Below are 16,339 nucleotides of genomic sequence, written 5' to 3' on the forward strand. Positions count from 1 at the left end.
TGGTGCCCATATGGGATACTGGTGCTGCAGTCACAGCTTAACCCACTATGCCACAGTGCTGGCCCCAGATTTGTTGATCCTTCTAAGGTGGTGATCAGTTGGTGGTGTGTAGCTTTACAGCTTGTAAGACCTGTGTGTAGCTCGAAAATATCTAAAATGACTGAGAAATCTTTCAGTACACGGTGGTTAAAGAAAGGGGAAGAAAGGAATCAAATAGAGGCCCTTTTCTCTTGTACATCCTTCAAGTACAATTGGCAATGCCTGGATCAGCCAGTTATGAGCAGAAAATTATAAAAGGATGGGCTGTAAACTCAAGCTGGGGCCCACTGGCCTCCTTCGCCACTGTTCTGGAAAGCATGGAATCAGACAATGGCAGGGGCTCTCCCTTTGACATCTCTCTAGGTGCTTGCTCTGTGAGAGCTATGGGCTGCAGAAGCTGTGGCCTCTTGCTCAGGGCAGAGGAAGAAGACCACAGGCAGGTAGCTGTCCTCGGCAGCTGTCACAAGAGCCCTCAGCGTGATGGGGGGAAGCCAGGCACGTGCACAAGGCAGTAGGTTGTAGAGATGAACCTGGGGGCATCAGACCAGCTGGCTGCCATCTGCCTTCCTTATTGTCATCTTTCCTGTCACGTGAGCCTTCCTGCTTCTGTCATTCTGGTGAATTCCTGCTAAAGTGTTACTAGAATGCACTTTAATACCAACTAAGCCATGACCACTTTTGGGTTTTAGTGGAAAAATCTATTAAAATGTAATTCAAAAACTTTTATTTATTTACTTACTTAAGAGTCAGAGAGAGAGGGCGGAGGTGGAGACAGACAGATAGCTCCCATCCGTTGGCCGCCTACACAGATGTCTGCAACATCCTAACAGGGACTGAATTGAGGAGCCAGACACAATCCAGGTCTCCCACAGGGTGGCAGGAACCCAGTTACTTGAGCCATAACCACTACCTTTCCAAGGTCATTTATTTTTATTTATTTTATTATTATTATTTGACAGGTAGAGTTATAGACAGTGAGAGAGACAGAGAGAAAGGCCTTCCTTCTGTTGGTTCACTCCCCAAATGGCCGCTACAGCTGGCGCTGTGCCGATCCAAAGTCAGGAGCCAGGTGCTTCCTCCCAGGAGCCAGGTGCTTCCTCCCAGTCTCCCATGCGGATGCAGGGGCCCAAGCACTTGGGCCATCCTCCACTGCCCTTCCGGGCCACAACAGAGAGCTGGACTGGAAGAGGAGCAAACAGGACTAGAACCCGGCACCCATATGGGATGCCGGTGCCACATGTGGAGGATTAACCAAGTGAGCCACGGCGCCAACCCCTCCAAGGTCATTATTAACAGGAAGCTTGAGTCAGGAGCTGGAGCCAGGAACTGAAGCCAGATACTCCAGTGTGGAACATGGGTGTCCTAATCAGTATCTTAGCATTTTAATAGAGAATGCCAGGAGTGTCTTACTTGTTTTTTATCTCTGAAACCAGATTCCAGTGAAAACATAAATCAGACATGTAGCACCATCGTAACTCCAGTGAATTCCCTTATCTCTGAGCATCAAATCCAGGCACTTTCCTGTGACCTGCAAGGCCCTCACTGATGTAGCCCTTGGCTAGCCATCTGACTCAGCTCGTAGCATTCTTCTCCTCAGTCTTGTCTTTCCTCCAGCAGGCTAAGACCATTTCCACCTCAGGGCCTTTGCACTTACTGTTACTCTGCCTGAGCATCTGGAGGAAGGAGGGGTGGAGGGGTCAGTGTCTCTGGATCTGAGCAACTGCGTGTCTGTCATCTCTAGCCCACCATGGACACCAGCTGGGGTTTGGGGCTTGTTTTGGATACTCGCTCACCTTCCACAGTCAGTTGATGATAAGCATCATGGATCTTGGTCTCCTGCAAGCCATGCCTTTCAGTGACTTCACGTTTTGATTGTGTACTGTGAACATGTCACATACAGTTTCCTTTGACCTTATAGATAACCCTGAGTGGCAGGTGCCAATGTCTGGTAACATCCCCATCCTGTAGGAGAGGAAATGGGGTCCTGGGGCTCTTCTGCCAGTGTGAGGCCACATCCTCCAAGCAGTGGACGTTTCTGTTGTCTTTGGGACAGTTCCCAGATCAATAAAGCTAAACTTAAGGTTTAGGGAAATATAAAAATTGATTTGAACTTTTAAGTACCAGGTCCTTTCCACTTAGTAGCTGAATGATTTCATTGAATCATTTAAACTCTATGTCCTCCACCTTTAAATTGGCTGTATTAAAATCTTCAGAGGGGCCGGCGCCGTGGCTCAGTAGGCTAATCCTCTGCCTGCGGCGCCAGCATCCCAGATTCTAGTCCCGGTTGGGGTGCTGGATTCTGTCCTGGTCCCTCCACTTCCAGTCCAGCTCAATGCTGTGGCCCAGGAAGGCAGTGGAGGATGGCCCAGGTGCTTGGGCCCTGCACCCGCATGGGAGACCAGAGGAAGCACCAGGCTCCTGGCTTTGGATCAGCGCAGCGTGCTGGCCACAACACGCTGGCCGTAGTGGCCACTTGAGGGGTGAACCAATGGAAGAAGGAAGACCTTTCTCTCTGTCTCTCTCTCACTGTCTAACTCTGCCTGTCAAAAACAAAAAAACAAAAAACCTTAAGGGGTAGTCATGAAGTTTTGGTAAAATCATGTATTTGAAATTTCTAGGTAAATTTTAAGTTATAATATAACAAAGATGGAAATGGTGTTACAACCTTGGTTCTGGGTGTTTATACCCAGTGGAGCAGTCCCAATGATCATACGGTGATATTTTTCTCTTCTGAAAATTAAACTTGCTCTTATAACTTTTAACTTGTATATGACCGAGAGCTATTAAAATAGAATGCCAGGATACAATGATAGACTGTAAATAAGCACTGGATATTTGTGGGCTTGTTTTGGTTTGAGGAGTGTTTTTATTTTCCAAACACAAATTTTCTTAGAAAGAAAAAAATCATGGCCAAGGGGCCGGTGCTGTGGCACAGAGGGTTAAAGCCCTGGCCTGAAGTGCCAGCATCCCATATGGGCACCGGTTCTAGTCCCGGCTGCTCCTTTTCCAGTCAGGCTCTCTTCTATGGCCTGGGAAGGCAGTGGAAGATGGCCCAAGTCCTTGGGCCCCTGCACCCACGTGGGAGACCTGGAAGAAGCTCCTGGCTCCTGGCTTCGGATTGGCGCAGCTCCGGCCATTGTGACCATCTGGGGAGTGAACCAGCGGATGGAAGACCTCTCTCTCTGTAATTCTGTCTTTCAAATAAATAAAATAAATTTAAAAAAAAATGGGGGCCAGCGCTGTGGCGCAGTAGGTTAATCCTCTGCCTGTGACGCCAGCATCCCATATGGGCGCCAGTTCTAGTCCCAGCTGCTCATCTTCCCATCCAGCTCTCTGCTATGGCCTGAGAAAGCAGTAGATGAGTACCTGGCTCCTGCCATCGGATCAGCGCGGTGCGCCGGCCGCGGCGGCCATTGGAGGGTGAACCAACGGCAAAGGAAGACCTTTCTCTCTGTCTGTCTCTCACTGTCCACTCGCCTGTCAAAAAAAAAAAAAAAATTGTGATAAAATATACAGAAGAAAATTTGGCATTTTAATAATTTATAAATATGCAGTTCAATAGCATTAAGTACATGCACGTTGATTTGAAACCATCACCCCCATCCACACAACTTTTTTCATCTTGCCAAACTGAAACTCTGCATCTATTAAACAATAACTCTCTATTTCTCCCTCTCCCTGCCCTGGAAACTATCTTTCTGCTTTTTGTTTTTTTAAGTAATTAATTTATTTGAAAGGCAGAGTTAGAGATAAAGATCTTCCATCTGCTGGTTCACTCCCCAAATTCCCACAACAGTCAGGGCTTGGCCAGGCCAAAGCCAGAAGGCAGGAACTCCATCCAGGTCTCCTATGTGGGTTGCAGGGGCCAAGTGTTTGTGCCTTTATCCACTACCTCCCAGGAGCATTAGCAGGAAGCTGGATAGGAAGCACAGAGCAGCCAGTACTTGAACTAGCACTCTGATATGGGATGTGGGTTTCCCAAGCAACTGCTTACCCTGCTGCAACAGAACTCCCACCACCCCCATTCTATTTCTGTCTCTGGGTTTTACTACTCTAGGCACCTCATATAAGTAGAATCCTACAGTACAAAGGGAATTCAAAAGGCTTGAGGAAAAATGGAATTAAAAGAAAAGTTTGAGTTAAAAAATTTTGAAATCCATTCATAGTTTTTTTTTATAATATCTGTTTTCCTTTTTGAAGGATTCCTTATTTTTGTCCTTTTGTGACTGATTTAGTGTAGTGTCTAAACTTCATTCATGTTGTAATATTTGTCAGAATTTCGTTCCTTTTTAAGATAAGATCACATTAAGTTATATGTATATTTCACAATTTTTTAGATTACTTATTTTATTTGAAAGGATACAGAGAAAGAGAGACAAAGATCTAACATCCACCAGTTTACTCTCTGAAAGCCTGCAACAGCCAGGGCTGGGCCAGGCTGAAACCAGGAGCCAAGAACTCAATGCAGGTCTCCCAGCTGGGTGTTGAGACCAGAGTACTTGATCCATCATCTGCTGCCTCCCAAGTTGTGCATTAGTAGCCTGGAGTGAAAGCAGGGGCAGTACTTGCACTCAGGCACTCCAGTATCAGATTCAGGTGTCTCAAGCAGCATCTTAACTCCTGTGCGCCCACGATTATTTATCCTTTCATCTGTTGATGGACTCTAGGGTTGCTTCCATTTTCCAGCTATCATGAATAATGCTGCTATAACATGAATGAATGAATATAAATATCTCTTTGAGACCTTCTAATGCTGTGGGGTATATACCCAGAAATGAGATTGCTGGATTGTCTGGTGATTCTATTGTTAATTTTTTGTGGGGTAACCCTATAATTTACCACAAAAGGCGACACAATTTTGCATTCCTACCAATGGTGCCCAAGGGGTTGCAGAAATGATTTTTGTAATTCTTTAATGCTGATCTCTTGACATCAGTGTTCCACAAACCTAAGCAAGAATGTATTAGTTGCCCATGCCTTTAAATACTGCTTCCTAGAGTTAGAAACTTTGTCTTGCCTTTTCTTATCTTTTCTTTTTCTTTTTTTTTTTTTTAAGAATCAGAGACTTTAAACATGTATAGGCCTCTTGGTTTATGGTACTCCAGCGTCTCTTGAAAAGTTGGGCAAGAAAAACCTTGTTTTCTTAGTGGTTTGTTGTTGGCATGAGCTTTGTTCTCATGGTTGTTTGCTTGGCATCATGCTATCTTATGGCGTTAAAAAACCCAAGGTCAGGCCAGCGCCGCAGCTCACTAGGCTAATCCTCCGCCTTGCGGTGCCGGCACACCGGGTTCTAGTCCCGGTCGGGGCGCCGGATTCTGTCCCGGTTGCCCCTCTTCCAGGCCAGCTCTCTGCTGTGGTCCGGGAGTGCAGTGGAGAATGGCCCAGGTGCTTGGGCCCTGCACCCCATGGGAGACCAGGAAAAGCACCTGACTCCTGGCTCCTGCCATCGGATCAGCGCGGTGCGCCGGCTGCAGCGCGCCGGCCGCGGCGGCCATTGGAGGGTGAACCAACGGCAAAGGAAGACCTTTCTCTCTGTCTCTCTCTCTCACTGTCCACTCTGCCTGTCCAAAAAAAAAAAAAAAAAAAAAAGCGAGGGCCCAAGCATTTGAGCCATCTTCCACTGCTTTCCCATGCCATCAGCAGGGAGCCAGATCAGAAGAGGAACAGCTGGGACATGAACCAGTGCCCATAAGGGATGCTAGTGCCTCAAGCGGAGACTTAGCCTACTGGACCACAGTGCAGGCCCTGAGTGCATCTTTTCAATCCATTAGCCATGATTTCAGACCTTCTCTAAGCCCTTCCTCAGACTCATTTTTTTTTTAAGATTTTATTTATTTATTTGAGAGTACAGTTAACAATGAGAGGGAGAGATAGAGAAAAAGGTCTTCCATCTGCTGATTAACTCTGCAGATGGCCTCGGTGGCTGGAGCTGGGCCCATTGGAAGCTCAGAGCCAGGAGCTTCTTCTGTGTTTTCCACGTGGGTGCAGGGTCCCAAGTGCTTAGGCCATCTTCTACTGCTTTCCCAGGCCATAGCAGTAAGCTGGATCGGAAGTGGAGCAGCCAGGACTGGAACCGGTGCCCATATGGGATGGTGGCACTGTAGGCGGAGGATTAACCCACTGAACCATAGCACCGGCCCCATCCTAGGCTCATTTTTATCTGGGAACCCTAGATACTTGAGAAACAACTGAGTTTAATAATAGGAATATGATAAGGAGTCACCATCAACAGAAAAAACAGAGCAGAAAAAGAAATCTAAATGTCCAGTAAATATTTTTCTTATACAGTTTATTATGTATCCAAGAAATGCTTGGATTACATAGCAGTGAGGTTCTGTGATTTCTGCTGTTATCTGGATAAAGACAGGAAACCACCACCTGGAGCTTGACAAAGATGCAGGGAAACAGGCGCCTCAGCTCTAGCTAATGGACTGTCAGCCCAACTTTAGGGGAGGGCGGTTTGGCAGGCTGTAACAAAAATCTTTAAAATTTTACTTTCTCCTTACTTAATTCTATTTCTCAAAAATTATTCTATTGAAGTTTAAGTATTTGTTGAGCAATCAGAATTCATAGGAAAAATAGAAGGGTGTCCACTGAAAATTCTAATAGTGCATATTTCTTAAAATGGGATTATGGGTAGTTTTACTTTTATCCTTTGGCTTATCTAAATTTCCCAAACTTTCCACAATAAGCTTGTGTTGCTTTATAATAGAAGAGAATAATAGACATTATTCTTTTTTCCACCTAAGGAGCAAGTTTGGATCTTCCCCCACCTCCACAACCTGCTCCCAGGCTGAGTGTCCGTGAAGGACGGATTGAGTCAGCTCTCAGAACTTCCCAAAACCTGCTGCCATGGGGCCTGTTTGGACTTCCCTGCAGTCATTATGGCCTCCACTTTCATCTTTTGCCTCCATTTCCCCTTTATGACGGATGGTTGACTTTTAATGGTTGATAGGATCTTTAACTTTGCCCTCATTTTATTAATAAGGAAAATTAGATTCAGAGAGAGTAAGAAATTTGCCTAAAGTATCACACACAGTGCAGAACGTAGGTCTCCTGCCTCTTGGAACCTTTCTTCCTCTCTGTTAGGCTGTGCTGCCTCCTCCCTGAGCTTCTCTTCGTGCTAGGAGCTCTGCTTATCCTGTCCACTTACCAAGGTATTTGAGTAGAGTTTGGGACTATGGCTTGAGGACCTCTTTCCTGTCTACTGTCTGCTTTCTTTCTTTCTTTTTTTTTTTTAAGATATAATTATTCGTTTGAAAGTCAGAGTTACACAGAGAGGAGAGGCAGAGACAGAGAGAAAGGTCTTCCATCCAATGGTTCACAATTGGCTTCCCAATTGGCCACAACGGCTGGAGCTGTGCCAATCTGAAGCCAGGGGCCAGGAGCTTCTTCCGGGTCTCCCATGTGGGTACAGGGGCCCAAGCACTTGAGCCATCTTCTACTGCTTTCCCAGGCCATAGCAGAGAGCTGGATTGGAAGTGGAGCAGTCGGGTCTTGAACCATGCTGGTGCTTTGGCCAGGGCGTTAACCCACTGTGCCACAGCGCCAGCCCCCTGTCTACTTTCTTAAATGAGAAGTTAGTCCCCCTCTATGTGCAAAGCACATTAATTGCACAAAGACACACACGCGTGCACAAATTGGTTGTTATAAATATAGCCATTTAATTGTAACAACCCTTTTTCTTTTTTAAAGATTTTTTTTTTTTTTTTGACAGAGTGGACAGTGAGAGAGAGACAGAGAGAGAAAGGTCTTCCTTTGCCGTTGGTTCACCCTCCAATGGCCGCCGCTGCAGCCGGCGCACCGCGCTGATCCGATGGCAGGAGCCAGGATCCAGGTGCTTTTCCTGGTCTCCCATGGGGTGCAGGGCCCAAGCACCTGGGCCATCCTCCACTGCACTCCCTGGCCATAGCAGAGAGCTGGCCTGGAAGAGGGGCAACCGGGACAGAATCCGGCGCCCCAACCGGGACTAGAACCCGGTGTGCCGGCGCCGCAAGGTGGAGGATTAGCCTATTGAGCCACGGCGCCGGCCCTCTTTTTTAAAGATTTTATTTATTTATTTGAGAGGTAGAGTTACAGACAGATAGAAAGACCAAGAGAAAGGTCTTCTATCCACTGGTTCACTCCCCAAATGGCTGCAATGTCTGGAGCTAAGCTGATCTGAGGTTAAGAGCCAGGAGCTTCTTCCAGGTATCCTATGTGGGTCCAGGGGCCACGCATTTGGGCCATTTTCCACAGCTTTCCCAGGCCATAGGCAGAGAGCTGGATCAGAAGAGGAGCAGCTGGGATGCAGACTGGTGCCCATATGAGATGCCGGTCGCACAAGAGGAGGCTTAACCTACTATGTCACAACTCTGGCTCCTAAAATAATTCTTATCCTCTATTTAAAAGTGAGAAAACTGATGCTCAGAAAAGTTAGGTAACTTAAATTCTGGCTTTTTTACTCTTTCATGTTGTTTGTTTTTTGGGGGGGATTTTACATACCCCAGATAAAATCCTAAAAATGTAGTATCACAGCAAAGGTAAGGTAAATAAAAGAATGCCCTCCCCAAACTCATGTATCCTCCCAACACCGTGCACATGTATGTGTGTGTACACATACATACACACAGATTTAGAATCTGGAATCATCATAAACACATGCACACAAATACACATTTAAAACCTGGAGTCAGAACAAAAAAAAAATCAGAGTCAACCTAGGAACTGATAGAACACTGGACAGCATACAACTTGCATGTATAAATGCACACACATGTGCTTTTTTACCCTGTTACTTACTAAGGGCCAATAAAAGAATTAGATTCTTGTCGAAGTACCTGATGTTTTCCAGTTGATCTTATATCCTTCTCATTCAAGCCAAAAGACATAGACGTGGCAGAGATGTGGAGAGGAATCTGAGAACTGAGCATACAGAGGTTAATGAGACACCATCTCTGCCTGTAGTCACGTTGTCAGGACTGCGAGGGAAGTGAGAGTGGCTGCTCCAGAAGGTTCCTGATGCGGAAAGGCAGGGCACAAGGAAGGCTTAGAGGACACAGGAGAGCTGTCTTCATTTGACAGGTGAGGAGATGGCGTCAGAAGTAAGGAACCGAACCATGGTCACAGCCCAACACCAGAGACGCTAGAATTCAATTCTGAAAGCCAGTAAGCCTGAGCTTTTGCACCTGGGCAAACTGCTGGATGAAAGATAAATAAATCATTAACTTAGGGTCTTTATTTTTTATCCATCGCTTCACAGGATTGCAAATATACAAGTGCTAAATGAGTGGAACAAGTTGCATTTTTTTTAATGAAAGTTTTTGGAGAAGAAATAAAACAAAAATTAGGTTCAGGATAATACAATGTCAGACTTTTTAAGAAAACTGTCTTCCTTTGACCAGTATGCCGAAAATTGGCAAAGATATTTTAACATCTTGTCTTATAACAAATGTGTACGGTGCAAGACTAATACTGATGTAATTACATTTGTGGACTGGTTAGTGCCCTGTTGGGTTCCCCCCTGCTATTGAGAAGCTTCCTTTTTCCTTCTTTCCTTTCATCAGTGGAAATCGGGTGTAATGAGAAATGTAGCATAGTGTCAGTTAATTAAAAGATATCTGCATCCATTTACCCCAAAGATGGTGAATTGGCTTTACATATAAAATTTTCTTTTTTCTGCTATGTGTTAATTGTATTAAAGCAAATTATCTTGCTGAGACACTAAAATCCATTCTTTTGTTTGATTTATGTAGTTACAGGTCACCTAAAATTTGGTTCTTATCCTTCCATGAATATCAGTTTATTCATTGCTCATCTCAATTCCCAATGGGGCCGGCGCCACGGCTCAATAGGCTAATCCTCCACCTAGCGGCGCCGGCACACCGGGTTCTAGTCCCGGTCAGGGCGCCGGATTCTGTCCCGGTTGCCCCTCTTCCAGGCCAGCTCTCTGCTGTGGCCAGGGAGTGCAGTGGAGGATGGCCCAAGTGCTTGGGCCCTGCACCCCGTGGGAGACCAGGATAAGTACCTGGCTCCTGCCATCGGATCAGCGCGGTGCGGCGGCCACGGTGGCCATTGGAGGGTGAACCAACAGCAAAGGAAGACCTTTTTCTCTGTCTCTCTCTCTCACTGTCCACTCTGCCTGTCAAAAAATAAATAAATAAATAAATAAATAAATAAATAAATAAAAAATTCCCAATGGCCTAGAAGACTGCAGAGTCATTAAAACGTTATGTACATACTTGAGCTTTAAATTTTGTTTTCTTGGGTAAACTTTTTAATTGTAGTTTTATCTTAATGGCATTTTATTTCTGTGGTAGAAGAAACATTATTGACATGCCTTTAAGTAGGAGAATTTGTGACCTCAGTATTGTCAGTAACAGGAGATGTGAACTCTAAATTTGTTCCTTCTTGTAAGATTCTATGATTCATTACTTTGTTTCAAGTTAATCCTCTACCTTTAGTAAATTAAAAATAAACAGAGGGTTGCTGAAGGATCTGGGCTAAAGGAATTGTCTTGGAAGGGATTTCAGTGTATACTTCTTGTTACACATTAAGTTACCAGGAGTGACAAATGTGACTGCTTCTGACATCCTTTTTGTTTCTTGGCCAAAAGACAGCCATCATCGATCTGCAGGCTTAAGTGAGTTTGTGAGACTTGACCATGGACTAATTGACCACCAGCATATCACAGGTGCACACATGCAGACAATAAATGATTTTTGAAGTTAACTTTGGTATGGGTGAATGGATTCTCTCAGTGAGTTATAAACTGTAAGTGCAAGTTCAACATAAAGAAAGATTCAAGGGGCCGGGGCTGTGGCGTAGTGGGTAAAGCCGCCACCTGCAGTGCTGGCGTCCCATAATGGCTCTGGTTCGTGTCCAGGCTGCTCCTTTTCTGATCCAGCTCTCTGCTACAGCCTGGAAAAGTAGAAGACGGCCCAAGTGCTTGGGCCCCTGCACCTGCGTGGGAGACCTGGAGTAAGCTCCTGGCTGCTGCCTTCAGATCAGCACAGCTCCAGCTGTTGCAGCCACTGAAGAGTGGACCAGCGGATAGAAGATGGCTCTCTCTCTGCCTCTCTTTCTCTCTTTGTGTAATTCTGACTTTCAAATTAAATAAATAATTTTTTTAAATGAAAGATTCAAACCTAAGCTCAGAAAGAGAAGTAAATTTCCAGACTTGTGTGCAGATGCTTATGCTAGCTGTATATTTTAATTGTTAGAAACTGGAAGCAACCAAATGTCTAATAACTACTGCATGGGCCAACAAGATGTCGTATATCCATGCAATGGAACATGACTCAGAATAAACAAAACAAGACTGCTAATGCACAGTGCAATATGGACAAATCTCAAAACCATTGTACTAATAAGGGGAACTACACACAAAAGAGCATGTGCTGTATGGTTCCCTTTGTAGGAAATTCTGGAAATGGCAAAACTGTAGGGCCAGAAAGCAGATCAGTTATTGTCACAGTCTGAGGAGAGAAGAAGGCGTTGACTATGAAGGGGCACAACAGAAGTTTTGGGACATTGGAAACATTCTAACTCATTATTTCAATGGCGATCATGTGAATGTACACAATTATTAAAGCTCATCAAATTGTACAGTTAAAATTAGTGACTTTGATTATTTGTAAGCTATACCCCAAAAGCAAACAAACCTAGGGTAGCATCTCGAAGGCTTTTTAATGCTTCAGTTGGGGAAGTAAACACTTTTAAACCTCAAATTTTGAAGGCCTATTGTTAACAAGATACTAATAGTAATCATTTTTATGATTTTTAAAATCATTTTTATGAATCTATATCCAATGTTGATCTCTAAAATGTGTTATATAAAAAATGATGAAAGATCTGCTTGCTTTAATCTCATTGCATTTTTGCTTTTTCTTTACCTCTCTGCCCAACCTAGAAAAACTAATTGAGGGACTCAAATCTCCTGACACTTCTCTCCTGCTCCCTGACCTTTTGCCTATGACAGATCCTTTTGGTAGCACTTCCGATGCTGTAACTGGTAAAGTCCTCATCTGTTTCTTCAGATATGTGTGTATGTGTGTGTGTGTGTGTGTGTGTTTCAGGAATGACAAGTACTTGGTTAACAGGTCTTTAGTGAACAACCATAAGGAGGAGCAGAAATGCCATGAAGCCCCCTGGCTTTGGAGCTGTGCTTTGTGCTAAGCCAGAAGTCAAGGCTATCCCATCTCACTTAAGATCACTCCCAGTACAGTGCTCTCTGCTGTCCATGAGCACAACACTTTTATTTTTGCTTTTCTTAATATCTGTAATTTCTTATAAATGAGGAATGTGGGAAAATTCACATATAGTTATAGAAACTTCTTGGGAAAAAGTTGGTTTCTAAGTAACTTTTACTGAACTTAATGGAATTAAGCAGATTCTTCTTTAGAAGGTCATGTATGTCCTGAGTGCTGTCAGTCACTGAGAAAACACTTTGCCCAGTAGTGAAGCCCTGTGAATACACAGAACCCAGGGCAGGGACTGGGTCTGCCTACTGTCCCCTGCTGTGTTCTTGCAGCAAGGCAGGCAAGACCCATAGAATGGCCAAAGGTGCTGTACTCCAGCGGGGGCCAGCCACTAACAATATAGTAATATCTTTGGACAAAAAGGCCTAGAACTCAGAAATGCCATAAACCAACAGGAAGTCCCCAGGTGCAGAATGCCTCCCAGCTACATCGAGGGTGGGCTTTGAGATGGATTAGTGGCCCTTGCATGGCCTAAAGGATGTTTGCTCCCAGGTTACAGAAAGGAAAATTAACGGGAAAAGATGAAGGTGCCTTTCAGCTTATCTCTTCTGCTGTGAAAGGGATTTGCCGAGTGGCTGGTATTGAGCATTTATCTGTGAGAACTGATAATCACTGAGCCTGACCACAGAGGTCGCCCTTGCACATGCACGCTCACTCTGTGAGGCCCAGAAATACCCTAAGAAACACTGTGCTTCCTGTCTCGTCTGAGAGTGGCGCTGTTGAGACCTGTAGAACGCCTTCGCTGAATTCCCTTGAGAACTTTCTGACGTCCTTTCCTGTACCCTCTCCTCTCCTTTCTTAATGCTCTATTACAAAAGAAAAAGCTGATGTTGCTGTTGAGAGTCTCATACCAGGACTGGAGCCCCCAGTTCCCCAGCGCCTCCCATCTCAGACGGAATCTGTGACTTCAAACCGCACAGGTCAGTCAGGTGTCTGCAGCTGCAGGGGCTGGTCATTGCAGTGGGCCCTGCGCCAGTCTTTCCTCCTGTGGCAGATAACCCTGGGCTTATTTTGCAGCCTGGCCACTAGTTCCTAGAGAAGGGATGTTCTGCACTGTTCTTACAGCCCCGGCACCTAGATGTGGAGTAGAAGGTTTCCTTGCTAAAGGACTGAGTACCTTCTGGACCATGTTCTTTGCAGAGTGACCCCTGGACTTTGTCTGGTTACAGTATTTCTTTATTCAAGATTCTGTTCACTGCTGGCAGGTCCCCTCTACCTCCTCAGTTGCAGAATTCTGCTGAGCTTAAGGCTACTCTTAACTCCTCCGGGTCTCCATTGGCAATGCCAGCACTGTCCCTACTCTCTGTATGTTGGCATCCTGTTCCCAGCACAGTGCTGTCGTCCTTTATAGGTGACTTGCTGCTGCACTGTAGGCAAAGTTGAAATCTCCCTGAATCCAGCATTACTTTCATCGTCTTGTCAAAATTCATTCTTAGGATTCCTTAACTGCCATAAATACAGATTTGATAGCCTTAACTTTTCTTGAGTTCTTAATTACCTCAATAAAAGTGGCTAATTTTCTAACTTGTTATAGAACAATGACAAGTCTGGAAAAAAGAGAAGATAAACTTGTCCACGTGGGAAAAAATTTACCCCGAAAGACAGTGTGGCTCCTTTCCTTTGACCTCATTTGGATGTTTTCTCTTAGAAAACTCCCAAAACACAACTCCCTTGTTTAAAATCTTGAACACTGATTTTTGTCTTCTATTCTTTAACTAAAACTGAAGTCATGTTTTCAAGGGAGCAGTTCAAATTTAGAGGATAATTATTAAGAGGCATTTTGAATGGGAATCTGACTGAGCTCTGGGAGGTACTATATAATGTTATCACAGTCTAGTAACAGCAAGCCAGAATCAACCTTCTCCTAATCAGTTTGTATACCTCGCTGTAGAGTAACTTTCTTCTGAGAGTTTTCGGGGAAAGTTTAAGTAAAATTCTAATTGCCAAGTCCATTTTCCCAAATGGTGTTTGCTGAGAACTGAGTTGCTAAAGTTATATTGGCATCCAGATAACAGACTCATTTTAAAAATTCTCCTGTGTTACAGATGAATGTTAAGAAGAATTAAGAAATACGTGTTTCTATAGACAGAGACCCACAGGGCTCAATGTATTTCCTTTGGTTTTCTTTCTGCCACCTTTGCTTGTATGTATACATGTAAATGCAGTGATTTAAAGGCTGAGATCTAATCTTACGATGTTGTTGTGTGTGCCATTTATGCCATCACTGGCCCGGGATGCTGTTAACCTGGACTCAGATTCTCTCACCGGGGAGGATTCCTTGCTTGATTGCTCTCTCCTTGCTAACCCTACTACTGACCTTCTGGAAGAGTTTGCCCCCATAGCAATCTCTGCTCCAGCCCATAAAGGTAAATTCTTTCTTCTTCTCAGGCGTGCACATAGAAGTGAACAACTGCTGAGAGTTTTCCTTATCAAAAGTCTTTGCTAGTAAAGTCTTTTTAACTACCTCTCCATGTGGAAGACTTGAATTTGTACTCTTAGTCACTGTGTTATAATAGATTTCAAGAAGAATATTTAAAAAGGCTTAGACAACAAACTGGTGAAGCTGTTGCTTCCTGACAAAGAGCCAGAACACAGATATTCCAGTGGCTTAGGAAGTAGACACCTTTACACTCAGCGGGGCAGATGCTTGAGCCAGCTCTCACCTCTCCAGGCCTTAGAACTTGAAAATGTTTCCTAACTCGGATTCACACCTTTTGAGTAGTGATGACTGCAATTTAAAAAACAGGTGTCATTCCTCAAAAGGCAACCGTCAACAACTGAACTTGCGGCAGTCTCGAATTTTAGTTTAATTTGCTACTGACTACTGGGTTTCTCTAATCTACCATTTTCATTTCGTAGGCTTGCATTAGTATTTGTTTGAAATTCTGACAGAGACAACTTGAATTGAGTTCTGTTCAAAGAAGTGGTTTGTGACATTGATGGGCCTCATGCTCGGCTTACTGTGCATAGGCATTTGCTAAACTTTTTTCTCTGCTTGGGAAGTAGAAGTTGGTTTTGCAGCAGGAGAAGATGCATCAAAAAGGAATGGCTCTTCAGAATGAAATTCAAAAAGGAATCTTCCCTAAGATGACTAAAAATAATTAGCCTGTGGTTTATGGTGAAAATAGCCAAGTTTTTGTTTTTGCCGTGATAGAATTAAAATGATATTTTCATGGGCTGTGTAGAGGGAGGTTGCCTGTTCAGACAGTTATGTCTGGCAGGAAGGTGTTAGCAATGGTGGGTAATTTCAGAGAAGTATCACTTGCAAGATAGATGCTCTGCCAGCACTGGCTGCGAGATAGCTCTAATTAGAATGGAGAAGATGCTAACACATTTCTGCTTGAGGCTCAGTGCGTGTGGCATGTGCCCCGAAGTTCCCTGAGGCATCGGAGTTGTGTCCTAGTCACAGAGCAGTAAATCTTTCCAGAAGAAAAACTTTTTTTACCGTGTATATAGTAGTTACTTCTTTAAGATCCTCTAATTCTCTTCTCCTGTCCCCTACTACTCACCCTGCTATTGAGTTTTTGTTTGTTTGTTTGTTTGTTTGTTTGTTTTTTTGACAGGCAGAGTGGACAGTGAGAGAGAGAGACAGAGAGAAAGGTCTTCCTTTGCTGTTGGTTCACCCTCCAATGGCCGCCGCGGCCAGCGCGCTGCGGCCGGCGCGCCGCGCTGGTCCGATGGCAGGAGCCAGGAGCCAGGTGCTTTTCCTGGTCTCCCATGGGGTGCAGGGCCCAAGCACCTGGGCCATCCTCCACTGCACTCCCGGGCCACAGCAGAGAGCTGGCCTGGAAGAGGGGCAACCGGGACAGAATCCGGCGCCCCGACCGGGACTAGAACCCGGTGTGCCGGCGCCGCAAGGTGGAGGATTAGCCTAGTGAGCCGCGGCGCCGGCAGCTATTGAGTTTTTTAAGTAATATTAGACCTCTATTGACTCAATAAAGATAACAAGCGACTAACTCCTATGTTTTTGTGATTTAGTGACATTGAAGACATACAGTAATTATACTTAATGGTCTTAGAAATGATAGAATTCTTTCAGTGACCCTCCTCTCCAGTCATTT

At 44.7% G+C, this 16,339-nt stretch overlaps 1 protein-coding gene across 15 annotated transcripts in view; it reads left to right on the top strand.

The window, feature by feature from the left end:
- Nucleotides 1-16,339, top strand: part of AAK1 (AP2 associated kinase 1) — a 185,675-nt gene that overhangs the window by 152,999 nt on the left and 16,337 nt on the right. For 4 of the 15 annotated variants that reach the window (XM_017340696.4, XM_070068959.2, XM_070068961.2 and 1 more), the window contains 3 exons: nt 11,930-12,031; nt 13,097-13,198; nt 14,534-14,644. The exons of 7 other annotated variants lie outside the window; for them this stretch is intronic. In XM_017340696.4, the coding sequence (XP_017196185.3) occupies nt 11,930-12,031; nt 13,097-13,198; nt 14,534-14,644 (315 nt within the window). The remainder of the gene's footprint in view (nt 1-11,929; nt 12,032-13,096; nt 13,199-14,533; nt 14,645-16,339) is intronic. 4 more of the 15 variants (XM_089326339.1, XM_089326340.1, XM_089326342.1 and 1 more) reach the window with 2 other exon arrangements.

Source organism: Oryctolagus cuniculus, chromosome 2 (assembly GCF_051225735.1).
Source record: "Oryctolagus cuniculus isolate XC-2025 breed Fujian yellow rabbit chromosome 2, ASM5122573v1, whole genome shotgun sequence".
Classification (NCBI taxonomy): Eukaryota; Metazoa; Chordata; class Mammalia; order Lagomorpha; family Leporidae; genus Oryctolagus; species Oryctolagus cuniculus.